This window comes from Furipterus horrens, unplaced genomic scaffold, assembly GCF_987537825.1.
Source record: "Furipterus horrens unplaced genomic scaffold, mFurHor1.1.pri manual_scaffold_5, whole genome shotgun sequence".
In the NCBI taxonomy this organism is placed as follows: Eukaryota; Metazoa; Chordata; class Mammalia; order Chiroptera; family Furipteridae; genus Furipterus; species Furipterus horrens.
The window spans coordinates 184,288,131-184,303,163 of NW_028327175.1; the positions used below are offsets into that span (position 1 = coordinate 184,288,131).

General features: G+C 39.5%; 1 protein-coding gene across 1 annotated transcript in view; it reads left to right on the forward strand.

Moving 5' to 3' along the window:
• SORCS3 (sortilin related VPS10 domain containing receptor 3) overlaps positions 1 to 15,033 on the forward strand; it is a 550,161-nt gene that overhangs the window by 351,790 nt on the left and 183,338 nt on the right. Inside the window, exon 5 of the mRNA XM_090279550.1 lies at positions 759 to 832. Coding sequence (XP_090135676.1) covers positions 759 to 832 — 74 coding nt within the window. The remainder of the gene's footprint in view (positions 1 to 758; positions 833 to 15,033) is intronic.

The following is a 15,033-nucleotide window of genomic DNA, read 5'->3' on the forward strand; positions in this document are numbered from 1 at the left end:
ATGAAGAAGGAGGAAAGAGGAGTGGGCTGAAGCGGTCAGAACAGGTTTTCCTGGGGAAGCCTCCCTGTGCCAGTCCTGCACAGATGGGTAATTTTTACTCGGGCACAAGAGTGGCCTTATCTTGGCCATCTTGCAAGCCCATGGGAGCTTGAACGAGCCTGGTATCCTTAGTGACTGGGAGGAGTCCATTTCGTTTAGATTACATATGGGAGCAGTAAGAGACGGAACTGAAAGAGCCCAGTATTCTTGCACATAACATTGGCTCAGATCCCAGCTGACAAGCCTTTTTACTTAGGTGTTCCATTTTCCCTCTGAACCCAGAATCTGCTTCTTCTCCCTATTGCTATCCACCAGAGCACCTTACATGTAGGACTTGTCCAATAAGTAGTTTTTATTTGGAATGGTTTTAGACATAGGTGAAGACTTTCATGCATTTTGAGGAAAAAAAGGAGATGTAATTTTATTACAGTTTTTACCCCTAAAGGAGAGATTGATGGATGGCGTTAGAAATGGACTTACACTCAGCTCACAAACATCAGTCAATTGCATACGTATTAAGCGCCTATTGTGCTGAAAGGCAGGATCATAAGCAGAGCGTATTCATATACATGTGTTTTTATCTGGATAAAGCAGATGCCTGTTTGGGTGTGTGAAGCACTCCGGTGTGTTGGCATGTGATTCTCCAGGGGGAAGACCCATGTATTCACATTGAAAGTGCCGCCTGATGCTGACGCTCTCCTCACTTCATTGTTTTGCAGCTCTACAGCTCCATGGACTTTGGGAGACGCTGGCAACTCATGCATGAGCGCATCACCCCCAACAGGTTTTACTGGTAAGCCCCATCCGCAGACTCCTGGGTAAAGAATGATCAGACAGCACAGCATCCTGAACAACCCCTGGATGCCTTCCTCATTGCAGGCACATGTGTTCTAACCCTTTGCTACTCAAAGTGTGGTTCCTGAACCAGCAACATCAGCATCACCTGGGAACTTGTGAGAAATTCAGATTCCCAGGCAAGACTCACGGCTCAGGAGCCAGCGTGTAACACCTTCCCTGGTGATTTAATGTGCACATGAGACTTTAAGAAGCCCTGGGCTAGAGAGCGCAGTGAGAAGTTCATGGCCCGGTGCTCTCAGTTCTGTACTAATCTCCCTTCTTTTTGAAAAACAAAAATAAAAATAAAAATAAAAATAATTTGTGTACCTATTCTGAAAGGCAGTATTTCCTAAATTGTACTCTGAAGAACACTAGTCTCACAAAAATGCTTCTCTTTTTATAAGTTTTTATAGTTAAATAATTTTAAATATGAATAGCCAACTCAACCCTCCTGAAGAGTCAGGATTCATGTTAGGGCACTAACTCTGGGTAGGCCCTGAGTGGAGAAGGCTGCCAAACTTTAAGTTATTTATTTTTACACTTATTTTACTACAGATCTCTCTTTTTTTTTTTTCATTTTACACCAGATAAATTCTTCAAAACAACTTCTGTAGAGCACATTTTGAAAAAAAGCTTTTATAGGAGTGAGTTCATGATCCACATGGAGAATTAGCCCCTCCCTCAATCGGAAAGTGACTTTATTAATCAATGTTCCTTTATAGATCCACACTATTTTCTTTCTTTTTTTTTTTCCTCCAACTACAAAAGAAACTTTATTGTAGAAAGTCAATGACTGTGAATTAAACTTTTAATATTACCAGACACTATTCCAGATAACAAGGATCAAATAAAGTATTCACATTCTTAGAGTCTAGAGAGGAGACTGAAAATAAACAAACAAACAAGGTAAAAAACTGTAAAGGAGCATCCTTGTATCTCGGATGAACTCTAAACTGCTAATGTATAAGACAAGACTCCATGATCCTGGGCCCAGAATAAGGTTCCAGAGCCTGCACAGGCCTGTGTGGTTTGAGAGTGTACTAAGCATTATGAAGTGCTATGGAGAAAATAAAACATGGTAAAGGGAGCAGGAAGTAATGAGAAGAGATATATATTACGTATGAAATTATGATCCACACTATTTTCATCTTGGTTGTCACAAGGTAAACTTGGTTTGACATAATTTTACCTCTTGCTCTTTCCTCGTTCTAATGTGAAGTACTTCTTCCTCGTATCTTGCTTTTTTCCGTAGAGGTGGAAGTCAAAGGATTCAAGATTAGGAAGATGCCCTACAGGGTATTATATGCTTAATTATGTGACGAATCTAAAACAAAAGCAAAAATCACAGTGTTTGAAAGCAGTACTTATGCCATGTCTCTTTTGAATACGTTAGGGTAATTCTTTTAAAAAGTCATGATGTGGCTACTTATGCTCTATATAAGGTAGGGGTGGGTGTGGTGTGGATGTGACAGGAAGTGGGTGAGGATGAGTACCTTGTACATATACAATTCTACACCAGTGCCTTTGGGAGGACCCACAAAAGCACGTCCAGAGTTTAAAATGATGATTTCCAAAGCATATTGTGAAAACCAGCCATCTTTTATGCACACAGCTGAGAGTCCTGGGAGAAAAGGGGGAGTTGGAGTATTGCTCTTGATTCAATGCCTGGACTATCCCCAGTTATTTTGCCCTTTTCAGACCAACTCTTATTTGGTCTGTAGTGAGTATTACAATTATTATTTAGTCTGGATTTGAAACTATTAAGATTATTCCATAGACTGAAGCAGAAATAGGGAATACTTGTTTGTCTGACATTCCAGCTGTGGAACTGTCGCTTGTTGCTCAGTTAACAGGGACCAGTTTCTCGGTGTCAGTGTGCTGTCACTCAGAAGTCCCTCGAACAAGCTCTTGGGATGGTGAGGCACGTAGTTAGCTAGGAAGTTATGTTGCTGGAGAAGGAAACTTCGATAGACTGGATAAGCCTTGTCATTGTTTCTGAAGGAAATTAGAATAAAGTGGATGAAGGCTCATGTTTCACTATCTTCGCAAAGAGCAAGAAGAGACTATTCCAGCTGCCGCCACCTTCTTTCTCCCTTTCTTTGTGCAGCAGAAAGAGTAAATCCCTAGGTTCTGATCATTGTGTTTCATCTCTTTTCCACTCAGTGCTTCTGTCATATATGCCACATGGGGAAATATAAGAGTTAGTGCCCATGCTAGCTAGCCAACTGGTAGCTGAAAATTTTATTTTTGTAATTATTGCTTCTTTGTTTCTGAGGTATAATTGCCGTGATTATTCTTTTAGATGGCAGAGGAGTCACAGAGGAAGAGCAATGTTTTACAGAGACTTCTTTTTCCCCGATGACAGAATCCAAGGCTGCTGAAAGCTCTAAACCATTTAGGTTCAAGAGACATGGCCTATACAGGTTAAGAGTAGAAATATCCACATGGTATCTCCTTGAAAAAAGACAAAATGTGTATTTCTCTGAATGTAGAGTACAACTTTGGCTGGGACAGGGCCTTTTTAAGCTGTGATTTCCATGTTCATCCATGGCATAGGAACAATATTCTTTTTTCAATTTCATAAGGTTATTGAAAGGAACAGATGTGATCAGTTGTACACTTGGCAATTTCATTTCTCTATTTTCATTTTATAACTTGTAACTTGTAAGTTTTTAAGTACTGTGTTGATTAGCAATTCCGAAGACCATGACATGAAAGTGATTTGCCATTTTTCTGGGATACAGATTTGAATCCCATGCATGGACTGTAAGCCCATGAACATCTGTTAACAATTGAATGGGCCCAATTTACTTCCAGTAGTCCATATCTTAACCTATCTTTATATTCCTCTATGCTTTGAGTCATAATTCTTATAAAGTAGTAAAAAAAACAAAATCAACAACATAAAGCCTTAGAACTACTTCTTTGAGAGGGATAGTGTAGAGTGAGTTGGGGTTGGAGACAGTGGAGAAACAGAGGGAGAGTAGTCATGCCAGAAACAAGACATTTAAATGAAAGATGATATTAAAAAGACTTTTATTGTGTGGGATGCAGACAGATAGAGTGAACATGCAACTCAGAAGTAATATTGTCTAAATACTGTTATTTGCAATTTGGAGCTTTGCAAATATCTAAGGATATATCCTTCATGAATGTCACATTTCTTCTCCCATGCAGCCTTCTAAGTATGGAAAGTAGTGGCCTGGAGGGGGATTCATAGGAAGAATACTGAGATCAAGAAGTGATTTCTGTCAAGGGTGCAGGAGTAAGAAGCGACCCCATGCATGCCTCATACTTGCTCTTTATATCTAAGGTGACGATACTTGAAATGGCTGTGAAAGTGTGTTGGAAATTCTAAGGGGTTTTCATTTTTATCCATTTCCTCCTTAGTGCCCCACAATACCTGTGGGTTAGGCAGGGCATGGGGCATGATATTCATTAATATCGATAATAAAATATTCATTGAGAAATAAAATTTTCTTTATGAATTCCAGATGTTCTAATGCCATCAAGTGAGGTCCCCTAGAAATCTTATACTATGGAGTGATTCAGCCATCAGACAAACATGTGGCCCCAAGAATAAGATTGACTGATATGAAAACCCCTTCCTTACTCATTTGATACCCGGTTAACGGGCAGATCATCAGGCCTGTCTTATGCTCCCCATTCATCACCCCAACTGCTTCAGCAATTAGAATTTGTAAGGAGAGTACAACAGTGGAATTGCTGCCCTAACATAATTCCTTTCTTATCTTTGCTTGGACAGTGTGCTATCATGAGGAAAAAGCATTAGGTTTCTTTTTGTTTTTGTTTTTGTTTTATATCCTACTGAGCTGCAAATGAATGGTATTTCCACTCTTCCTCTGGGAGATATTTAACAGGCAGGCACATTCTGCAGCGGGAGAAATTGTTTTCTCTGCACATCCAATGCGAATGCTTGTTGTAGTTCACAGCTTTGCCTCTGTGGCCCCTCGCCCTCCCTAGGTATTCACCCTCTTCTAGCGTCTTTTCCAGTGAGCTCACAGGTATCCTTGGCCTTGCTGAGTTCTGTGTGTAACTGGACAGGCCTCCAATGTCTCTGGTCTCCAAAGGCATTTGCTTGTATAGTATCGTGAAAGAGAGAAAGGATGTTCCTAGTGTCTCTTCCTTACTTAATTATCCTCTGTCCTGAAAGATCAGGGTCTTTTTGTTTATCTTCCTTGCTGTCAGTACAGGAAAGTATGATGATCAAGTAATACATCTGTCAGGGACTTAAACTCTTACCTGATTTCTGAGGTATTTGGATTGCAATGGGGACTAGTCTTAAGAGTTAAGAAACTCTTAAAGAAATCAACGGATATAGTAGAAGTTCTAGGTCAGCCTATGTTAGTGGGGACAGGGTCCTTGAGGACAGCTCTTGAGGAGTGACTGGTGCACAGGGACAGTCGGGATGAGCTCCAGGTCGCCACTGTACTTGCTTAAAGTCAGCTTCCTGATGGCTGATTTCTAGGATGGTTGTTCCAGCAACTTCTTTTCAGCTTTTTCAGAAAGGCTGTGAGGGAGGTTGGGAAGAATGGAAAAGCAAAGTGTGTCCTCCTGGTGCGTGTAGCTAGGAGGTCCTAGCGGAAGGTTTTTTAAAGAAGAAAGGGGTGGAATGGAAAAAAGAAACAGTATTTCATTGTTCTTATTTTAACCAGCCTCTTTTTGAATGCATATGCTCTTTTATATGTAGCCTAACCATATTACATATGAATCTATATAATCTTCCTTTTATCCTCCTAATTTTTTATTATAACAATTTTAGTTAACAAAAAATCTCTATAGTCATCATTTTAAATTGTCTATGCAACACTCCATTATGTAAAGATACCTACTTTATTACTACTGTGTTTTATTTTTATTGGACGTAGAGACATTTAATATATTTTTTATTATTATAAATATCAGTTTTAATAATATTTTATGCATATTTCTTTAACACCTAGGTTTGTTTTCTTGGACCATTATCCTAGGTCGCCCAAATAAAAACTTGATTGTGGTTGCCCCGTCTCAGCAGGGTGTCCCATTTAAACAGCATGACCCAAATGCAACACTGAGAGCCCCGCAGAGCCATGTAGCTTTTAAGTGAACATTTTCTTGAAGGGGCCTGCAAAGAAGCATCGCATCACACAGCACACAGCCAGTCTTCTAAAACTCCTTTGACCATATCTGCCTCTCCAAAGCCCTGCTCATCATGGCAGTTATTTCTCATCTTTTCCTTCTTTTTCCGTGGGCTCTTGGTCACTGAAGTTTATTGTCTACTGGGCATCCCTTCCAGAGCCCCCCTACACCCTCACCCTCCTCCCCAAGTATCATTTTCCATACAGAATGATCTACCCTTCCTCTTTACCTCTCCATCTACCACCCTCACCCCATGCTCAGCAAGTCAATGTAATATTCCATAGGTGTACATTCCTTAGGATGTTGAGGTAGGGTTGGTAATTGTTAGCATTTAATACTTTTGGTATAATCACCACTAGAAGGGGAATAATTGCATTAAAATATACACATTTTGAGTGTTTTAATGCCTATTAAAATATTAACAAAGTCATGCGATATTATGTAGTCCCACATATAACATATGACAATATCAGTCTATTTATAATGAATATTTATTTTCTCCTCATGGTAAGTGGCCTCCAAAATAGCCCTTAATGATCTCTCTCTTGTGGAGGCCATGCCATTGTGTAGTCCCTTCCTGTTAAATGTGGGCTGAATTTAGTGACTTGCTTCTAGTGAATAGCATGGGGTACAGGTGATGAGATGTCATTTCCGACAGTGGTTTTCATCCTAGGTGTGCTCTCTTGCTTGCTTGGTCAAAGCAAACTGTCCTGTTTTGAGCTGCTGTCTGGGGAGGCCCATATGACAAGGGACTGAGGGAGGTCTTCCGCCAGTAATAAGTGCGGAACTGAGGCTCTCAGTCGAAAGCTTAGTTCCATCGAGGAACAGCTAAATCCCGCCGACCGTTCGTGTGAGTGAGCTTGGAAGTACATTATTCTCCAATCAGGCCTTCAGGTGAGACTGCAGCCCTAGCAAACACATTCATTTAAGTCTTGGGAGAGATCTCGAGGAAGAGGCACCCGATTGAGTCATGCCCAGATTCCTGACCCATAAAAACAGTGAGATAATGAATACTTTTTGTTCTTAGCTGCTAAGTTTGATGGTAATTTGTCACACAGAAGTCAATAAGCAATGCACTTCTCCCTGATCATTATTTTTTGCATGTTTGCTTTCGAACATCAGCTAAATGCTTCTGTTTTGGATCACTTCCTCCACTTGCCCTATACTGGTACCAGCCCCAGGTATTGAATTTTGCTAATTGTTTGGGTCTACCTTGTCAGTAGGGAAATATCATGATGTTCTGATAGTCTGGCATCCTGATGCTCAGATTCTATAGGGATTAGTGGTTGAGTGACAGAGCTCAGAGCCTTATCCTCAGGCTGATTGGAGCACATTTAATGTACTGAGATTGTCTGACCTTATTCAATTCTATTCTATTATGTTCTGTTCTAGGTTATTTCTATATGCATTTTGATGGCAGGGTTGCATTTTCTGAGAATATTGTTGATTCTGAATATATATGTGTGTCTGTGCACATATGTTTGTATAAACACACATGAACTAAGTGTTCATGTACCCATGTAGAGAAGTACTAATTTCCCATAAGGCATAAAACCCCATTGTGTCTGGGTCCTAGTGTTACCCATTTCAGCATGGTAACAGTTACGGGTAGAGAGGACATAGGGCAGAGTTGCAGAAGCTGAAAATGAGGAGTGGTTACCTTGAGATAAAGTGGCTAGAATGAACCCTCTTGCACCTTTACCTCAATTTAAACTCTAGAGATCTCACCTGTTCTTGAATGCATTCTATGTTTTTCAGAAAAAAATGGGCTTCATCTATTTAGCCCGGAACTCATTTAGACCTTAGACTAAGACTCCTGAAGAACCATGTGCCAAGTCATCCTTAAACTTTAATGCATTATCCACGACAGAGACAGAGTTAAGGAATAGGCAGAATAGCTTGATATTGCTTCCTGGAAAATCAAGGCCTTTTCAAACAAAGTTAACATTATGGTCTGAACTTTTGAAGCTGCCTCTAAATGTGCATCTACAATTTTGCAAACACAGCCATTTGCAATCTCAAGTAATAAGATTTAGGCATCGACCTGATATAAGGGATCGGATTTAGAGGCCCTTTGCAAACCAGGGTATGCCACAAATAATATTTAATTCAGCTCTCCCTTACATTTTTAAAATGGTGAAGCAATTTAAAAATACATTACATTCAAAATAATACATGCAAGGTCAAGAGGGGAGATGTGGAAGCTCAGCTTGCAAGCAGAAAACGGTTTTTACATGGCTGGTGGGGGCTCCCCATGCTGTATGTCTGGTTGCATCTTGGCCTTGGAAGAGCTATCTTAGTGCTGAGAATAAAATTCAATGCTCAGAATTTACCCATGGTAGTCTGCCAGTGCGCTGAGGAAGACAGAATGTTCACCTTCTCCTTGGATGAAATTAAGATGTGCTGGACTCATGTGATAATTATGCTTAGCATGTGTCAGTTCTATGAGAGACTGGAAGAAAGGAGACATATGTAGCTATATTACCTAATCATTTCTTTACTATGAAAAGAAGGGGTCATAGTTGACCCTGCCTGGGGAAACCTGAAAAGATTGGTGTGTCTTAAACACAGATTCAAAAATTTCCTCACCTAATCCATATAACAAAAATTCTGAGATGGAAATGGAAACACCATTCTATTCTCTTTCCCTAGCTTTTTGGCCAGTGTCTCCAGAATTAGAGATCCATGCCTTTCAAATGCCTTTTGCACCTGGATGATTATGTGGAGAAGATGAGAAATAACCATTCAGCGCAGAGAGAGTGGAACCGCATTGATAATAAACTTTCAGAGGGGAGCAAATTTAACTGTGCTCCCACTGGGTGAGCTTTCAGCAGGTTACTCCCTTGAGGGCAGGATCAGAAGTCCCAGGTGGAGCAGAATGGCTTGACTCCCCTAGTAGAGTTGTCTTCCTGAACTCAGCTTTGCTCATTCCTGGCTTGCTCCTTAAAGGAAGAAGTGGAGAGAGTGCATGCACTGATAGTAATGAGCTGCTCAGCAACATTATGAGTAGGGGCTATGAGAGTTGGAGGGTCAGGGAGAGGCCTAGAAGGAGAAGAAAGTGAAAGACTTGAGCTGAACAGCCCAAGAAGAAACACCAAACTGATGGCTTGGAGGCTGTTTAAAATGAGGTTTGATACAGGTTTGCAGGATGAAGGAAGGACTTAACCTTTCCTCACTGAGGAAATCTAAGAGTGTTCTACTCCAGATTTGGTTGGGGTGTGTATTAGTCTGTTCAGGCTGCCATAAAAAAAATACCAGAAATTTATTTTCTCACCATTTTGGAAGCTGGAAGTATGAGATCAGGGGGTCAGCAAGGTCATGGTTGCTTTCTGGCAAAAGCTCTCATGCTGGCCTGTGGATGGCAGCTTCTTGCTGTGTCCTTACATGGTGGAGAAGAAGATAGAGCAAGAGTGCTCTCTGGTGTATCTTCTCCTTCTCCTTCTTCTCCTTATCCTTCTCCTTCTTCTGTCTCCTTCTCCTTCTCCTCCCCCTTCTTCTTCTTCTTCTGCTTCCTCTCCTTCTTCTTCAGATTTTACTTATTTATTTTTAGAAAGGGGAAGAAAGGGATAAAGAGAGGGAGAGAAACATCGATGTGAGAGAGAAACATGGATTGGTTGACTCTTGCATGTGCCCCGACTGAGGACTGAACCTGCAACCCAGGCAGGTGCACTGACCGGGAAATGAACCCGTGACCCTTTGCTTTGTGGATCAATGCCCAACCAACTAAGCCACACTGGTCAGGGCTCTCTGGTGTCCCTTCTTATAAGGACACGATCCCATCGTGAGGGTCCCACCCTCATGACCTTAGCTAACCCTCCTTGCTTTCCTTAGGTCCCATGGCCAGACACCATCGTATTGGGGATATGGGCTTCAATATATGAATTGGGAGATAGGGCACGGTTCAGTCTATAGTAGGGTAGGGAGCAGGGAAGAACTTGAGAAGGAATGCGCACTTTCTAGAGAGCTTCTCACCAAGAAGAGTTCTGTAGCAGAAATGACTAAGGCTGGAGGGAAAAGTTGGAGAGACAATGCCAAAACAACAAGACTGTTGTTAAGAGGGAAGGAACACCATTTAACTACTTTCTTGTTTCTGATTGTAGACACAGTACAAACTTGTTGTAGACATTTTAAAAAATGCAGAAAAATAAAAGGAAAATAATTATTTATAATTTTACTGCCCAGAAAACACCACTTAAAAATTCAGATACTACTTTCTATACTTTTTCCCATATCATAATATAATATAATTGTAAACACATTTATGTTTTTATCAGAGTCTAGATCATGCTTTTAATAAAATTTTAAATTTTTAAAAATAAGATTGAACATTTTTATACCATTCTCTATAATTTCTAAACATAATTGAGCTCCAGCCTATGAAATGAAAAGTCTCTGGTTCAATTCCCTGTTAGGGCACATGCATGGGTTGCAGGCCAGGTCCTCAGTTTGGGGGCACATGAGAGACAAGGGATTGATGTTTCTCTTACATATTAATGTTTCTCTCCCTCTCTTTTCCCCTCCCTCCCCATCTCTCTAAAAATAAAAAATAAATAAAATCTTTTTAAAAAAGATGTGTTAGGTAGGCAATTAGCAATTTCAACTGCAGAAATAAACAATAAAAATAAACATAATTTAAAACTTGCATTACTTGCATTGTATTTTAATTGGTGGATGTATGATAATTAAATTACTCTTTCATCATTTAACATTGACCTTGCTTCTAAACTTGTACTATTAGAGAAGGCATTGGAATGTTGTTTTGAAAACCTTTAAGTAATTATTTGTTCAATGTCTGATTATTATAATTTTAAGGCTAGACTAGCAAAACAATATATATAAATATTGTCATGCCAAAGTGTTCTCTGGTAAGTTTATACCAGTTTTCACTTCAACTAGTAAAATACCATTTCACTACACCTCATAAAAAATTAATTTAAAAAGTAATCTTATTTTATGTGCAAAAATGGATCTCCCTTGTTTTAATTTGCATTTCTTATCACATCGGTGAGTTTAGACATGTTTTCATATATTTATTAGCCATTGTATTTCTTTTATGGGACCATCTGTTTTTTGTTTTGTTTTTTTAATGAGTTCTTTATATGGTCTCTAATTTTGTTTTAATATTGTCCCCAGTTTGTTCTTTGGGTTTTAATTGCCTTATGATTATTAAACATACTTTTTAGTTTAAAAAATTGATAAAATATTTTTACTTTTCTCATTATAATCTCTTCCTTTACTTTATGTTCAGATAGTGCCCTCAACCTATGATCATGTGCATATTATCTGAAGTTTTCTGATTTATAATGCTTCTCTATTAAATATATAACTATACTATATATATTACTTATATACTATATATATAATTAACTAATATATCAGACATGAAAATACTGACCTTTCTCCTTTATTATGCTTTAGAAATCTTTTCTTTTTAAATTTTTTATTTTATTTTTTCCCTCCTTTATTTTTTATTTTATGTTTTTTTATTTTTTTAATTTTATTGAATATGCTGTTACAGTTGTCCCAATTTCTTTTCCCTCTGCTCCCCTCCACCCTGTGACCCCTCTCCCTCCAGTTGTCCTCCCCCTTAGTCCATGCCCATTGGTTGTGCACATAGTTCTTCTCAACATCTTCCTGTCTACTCCACTCCCTCCTACTAAGCTTCTTAATTCCTGTATTATCTTTCTCCCTTTTCCCCCTTCCCCCTCCCTGCTGACCTCCCCCCAATATGTTCCCCGTACCTATAATTCTTTTCCCCTCTCGTTGCCTACTTAGTTTGCCTTTGTTTCAATTCCCTAGCTTCTGCTGTTGGTTGTTGTGATGCAGTTTTTATTTCAATGTTCATAGTTTGTTTGTTTGTTTTTCTTTAGATGGAATAAGATGTCTTATACATAGTTTTTGTAAAGTTTCATTTAATCGGTTTTGACTACCAAGAATATATTCAATTTAAAAGCACTACTCAATGTTCATAGTTTTGATCCTCCTTTTAAACCAGTCCCTTTAACATCTCATATAACAGTGGTTTGGATCTAACAAACTCCTTCAGTTTTACTTTGTTCCGGAAACACTTTCTCTGCCCTTCTATCCTGAATGACAACTTCGCTGGATAGAGTAATTGTGGTTGTAGGTTTTTGATTTTCATTACTTTGAATATTTCTTGCCAGTCCCTTCTTGCCTGTAAAGTCTTCTTTGAGAAATCCACTGATAGTCTCTCTTGCTGCTTTTAAGATTCTCTCTTTATCTTTAATTTTCAACATTTTGATGATAATGTGTCTTGGTGTCATCTTCCCTGGGTCCATCCTATCCAGAACTCTCTGTGCTTCCTGGACCTGTAAGTTCATTTCCTTCCCCAAGTTAGGGAAGTTCTGCTTCATTATTTTTTCACATAATTTTTCAATTTCTAGTTCTTCTTCTTCACCCTCTGGCAACCTATAATTCGAATGTTCCTTCGCTTATAGCTGTCCCAGAGGTTTCTGGGCCTCTCCTCATATACCTCACTTTTTGTTTCCTCTTTCTGCACTGGTTGACTGTTTGTTCCCTCCCTAAGTTCTGACTTGCTGATTTGATCCCTGGCTTTCCCTTCCTCACCACTTGTCTTGTATGTATTTTTGTCCATTTCATCAGGACTAGCCTTCATTCCTTCCCTCTCTTGATTCAGCCCCACTGTTAGGTCTGTAAGCTGCCTTATGACTACATCTCTGAACTGAGAGTCAGAAAGATTCACTATTTGTTCATCGGTCAAGTCCCTTATTTGTTTTTTCGTTAGCTGTGTGATTGGTATTTCAATCATTAATTCTGCTATTCTGACTGTTTTGTTTATCTTTCCTTCTTGGGCGGGGTGCTGTCATACCTTCTATGCTATGTTGGGCGAAGCCCCATGTGGTCGTCACAACCTGGCGACCTTTCTCACCACACAGTGGTGCTTTGTGTGGGGGCAGGTGTCCAAGATGGATTCCTGCTGTTCACTCTCCGCTGAGGAACCGGGAGCCTCCTCCTCCATCCCCTCACCCTCTGGGCCTCACAGTCCAAGAAAATGGGGTCTGTCTTCCCCGGCATTGTAATCGCAAGCCGACGGGTCTGGTCTGCAGCCCGAGGTGCTCCTGAAGCGCTTCTCTCCTCCCCCCAAATACGGGTGTCTGCTTACCGGTCCCACTGTTCGCTGCTGCAGCTGCTGCCTCCAGCACTGTTTGATCTTTCAGCCGTGGCTTCACCCCTCCTACCCGTCTCGACGAGCACCACTTGTTTATGACTTCATACGTTGGACCTCCATGTAGCTTTTATTTTCTGGAACTTCTGGTTATTTCTGGTTTGCAGTAGTTGTATTCCTTCTTAGTTGTGGAGGGAGACGGAGTGTGTAGGTCTATGCCTCCATCTTGGCCGGAAGTATGCTTTAGAAATCTTATACTACTACTTCATCCTGTGACTGTATCATCATTTAATCAGTTTAATAATTTTATTTATTTAATTCTGTGCTCATATTTCTCAGTGTCTCAGTTCCCCTGTAGGGGAAACTGGTCATAAATTAGGTACTCTTGTGGTTGGCAGCATTTGTCAGCTTTTATTTTAATGCATTGGTCAGTTCTCTGTTCCCTGAGCTGGACCTCACTGTGTTTAATTATTGTTTATAACACAACATAGTGCCTGGCTGGGCAAATCTCCCCTCCTGAAAACTATAACAACATAAAACAAAAATAAATAACCATCTTCTTTTTCAAAATATTCTTGGCTTGTCACACTCATTTATTCATCCAAATGAATTTGGAATCACTTTGTCATGTTCCAAAATCTCCCAATTCCCCCATCCCATAAACCAACTATTGATGAGAATTGCAGCAAAGCTACAAATTCATTTGGAGAGAATGAAATCTTTTTCAATAACCAGTTTTCATTTTTGACCATATGGTTTGTCTTTCCTTTAATTCCATTTCTGTGTATTCCTCAGTGAAATTGTAAGTTTTCTTCATACCAGCCCTATGCAGTTTCAGCTATATTATTTCTAGGATTTTTCACCTTTGGTGCTATTTTAAGTAAAGATATTTTGCACATAGCATTTCTCTTCTGGCTGTTTTGACTGAACTGGGTAACCATGAGGTGTGTCTGTAATTTTCCTACATGCATACATAGTTGGTACCCTAACATTCTTTACATTATAAAGAAAATGTGTTTTTTATAAACTTTAAGTGATTGGTGGGTATGATATGACTAGCGGGTGTTGGTAGACTAGCTCTCCCCTTAATAGCTCTGTGACCTTGGGCAATTGTTTTGATCTCTTTGCCTGATGCCCCACTAGTCAGAAAGGACACCAGCTGGTATTCCCTGTCATTGCCCCTTGGCTGAATGTCAGCTTCCTCAACCTGGCACATAGTAAGTACTTAACAAATATCAGCTATAAAATTAATAATAAAACAACTTATAATATGAGAGGATAATTGGACATGATAACTACCCTCCTTAATTTGGTGGCAAATAGCACTAAGCATCTCTTGGAAACAAAGCAAGGTATGCCTGAATCATTTTTTTCTCCGCAATCAAATCCACGGCCTAATAGTCAGTGTTTGTATTTCTGATCTGAGTTTTTTTTTTTAAGTATATTTTATTGATTATATTGTTACAATAGTTCCATTTTTTTCCCCTTTGCTCCCCTCCGCCCAGCACCCCCCTTCCCCGACAATCCCCTCCCCAAGTCCATGCCCATGGCTCACCCTTTCATATATTCTTCTTCTTTTTTTTTTAAATAATTAATTAATTAGTTAAATGTTTTAACAATATGATCTGAGTTTTTAACTATCAGCATATGTCTTAGTGTTACGTTTGTTAAAACTATTTTTAGAGAAAAGTATTTCTGGTTTGATGTTAATAAAATTAAATAGACTTCATAAGACCATGAAACCACTGCATTGTGGCAGATCGTGTGTGCTTTAACAGATGCGATGCAAATGTTGAATCATATCTGTGCAAGATTGCCGAAGGTCCATGGCCAGAACTGAGAAACACCAAAAGGGTATCAGAGGAAGTGTT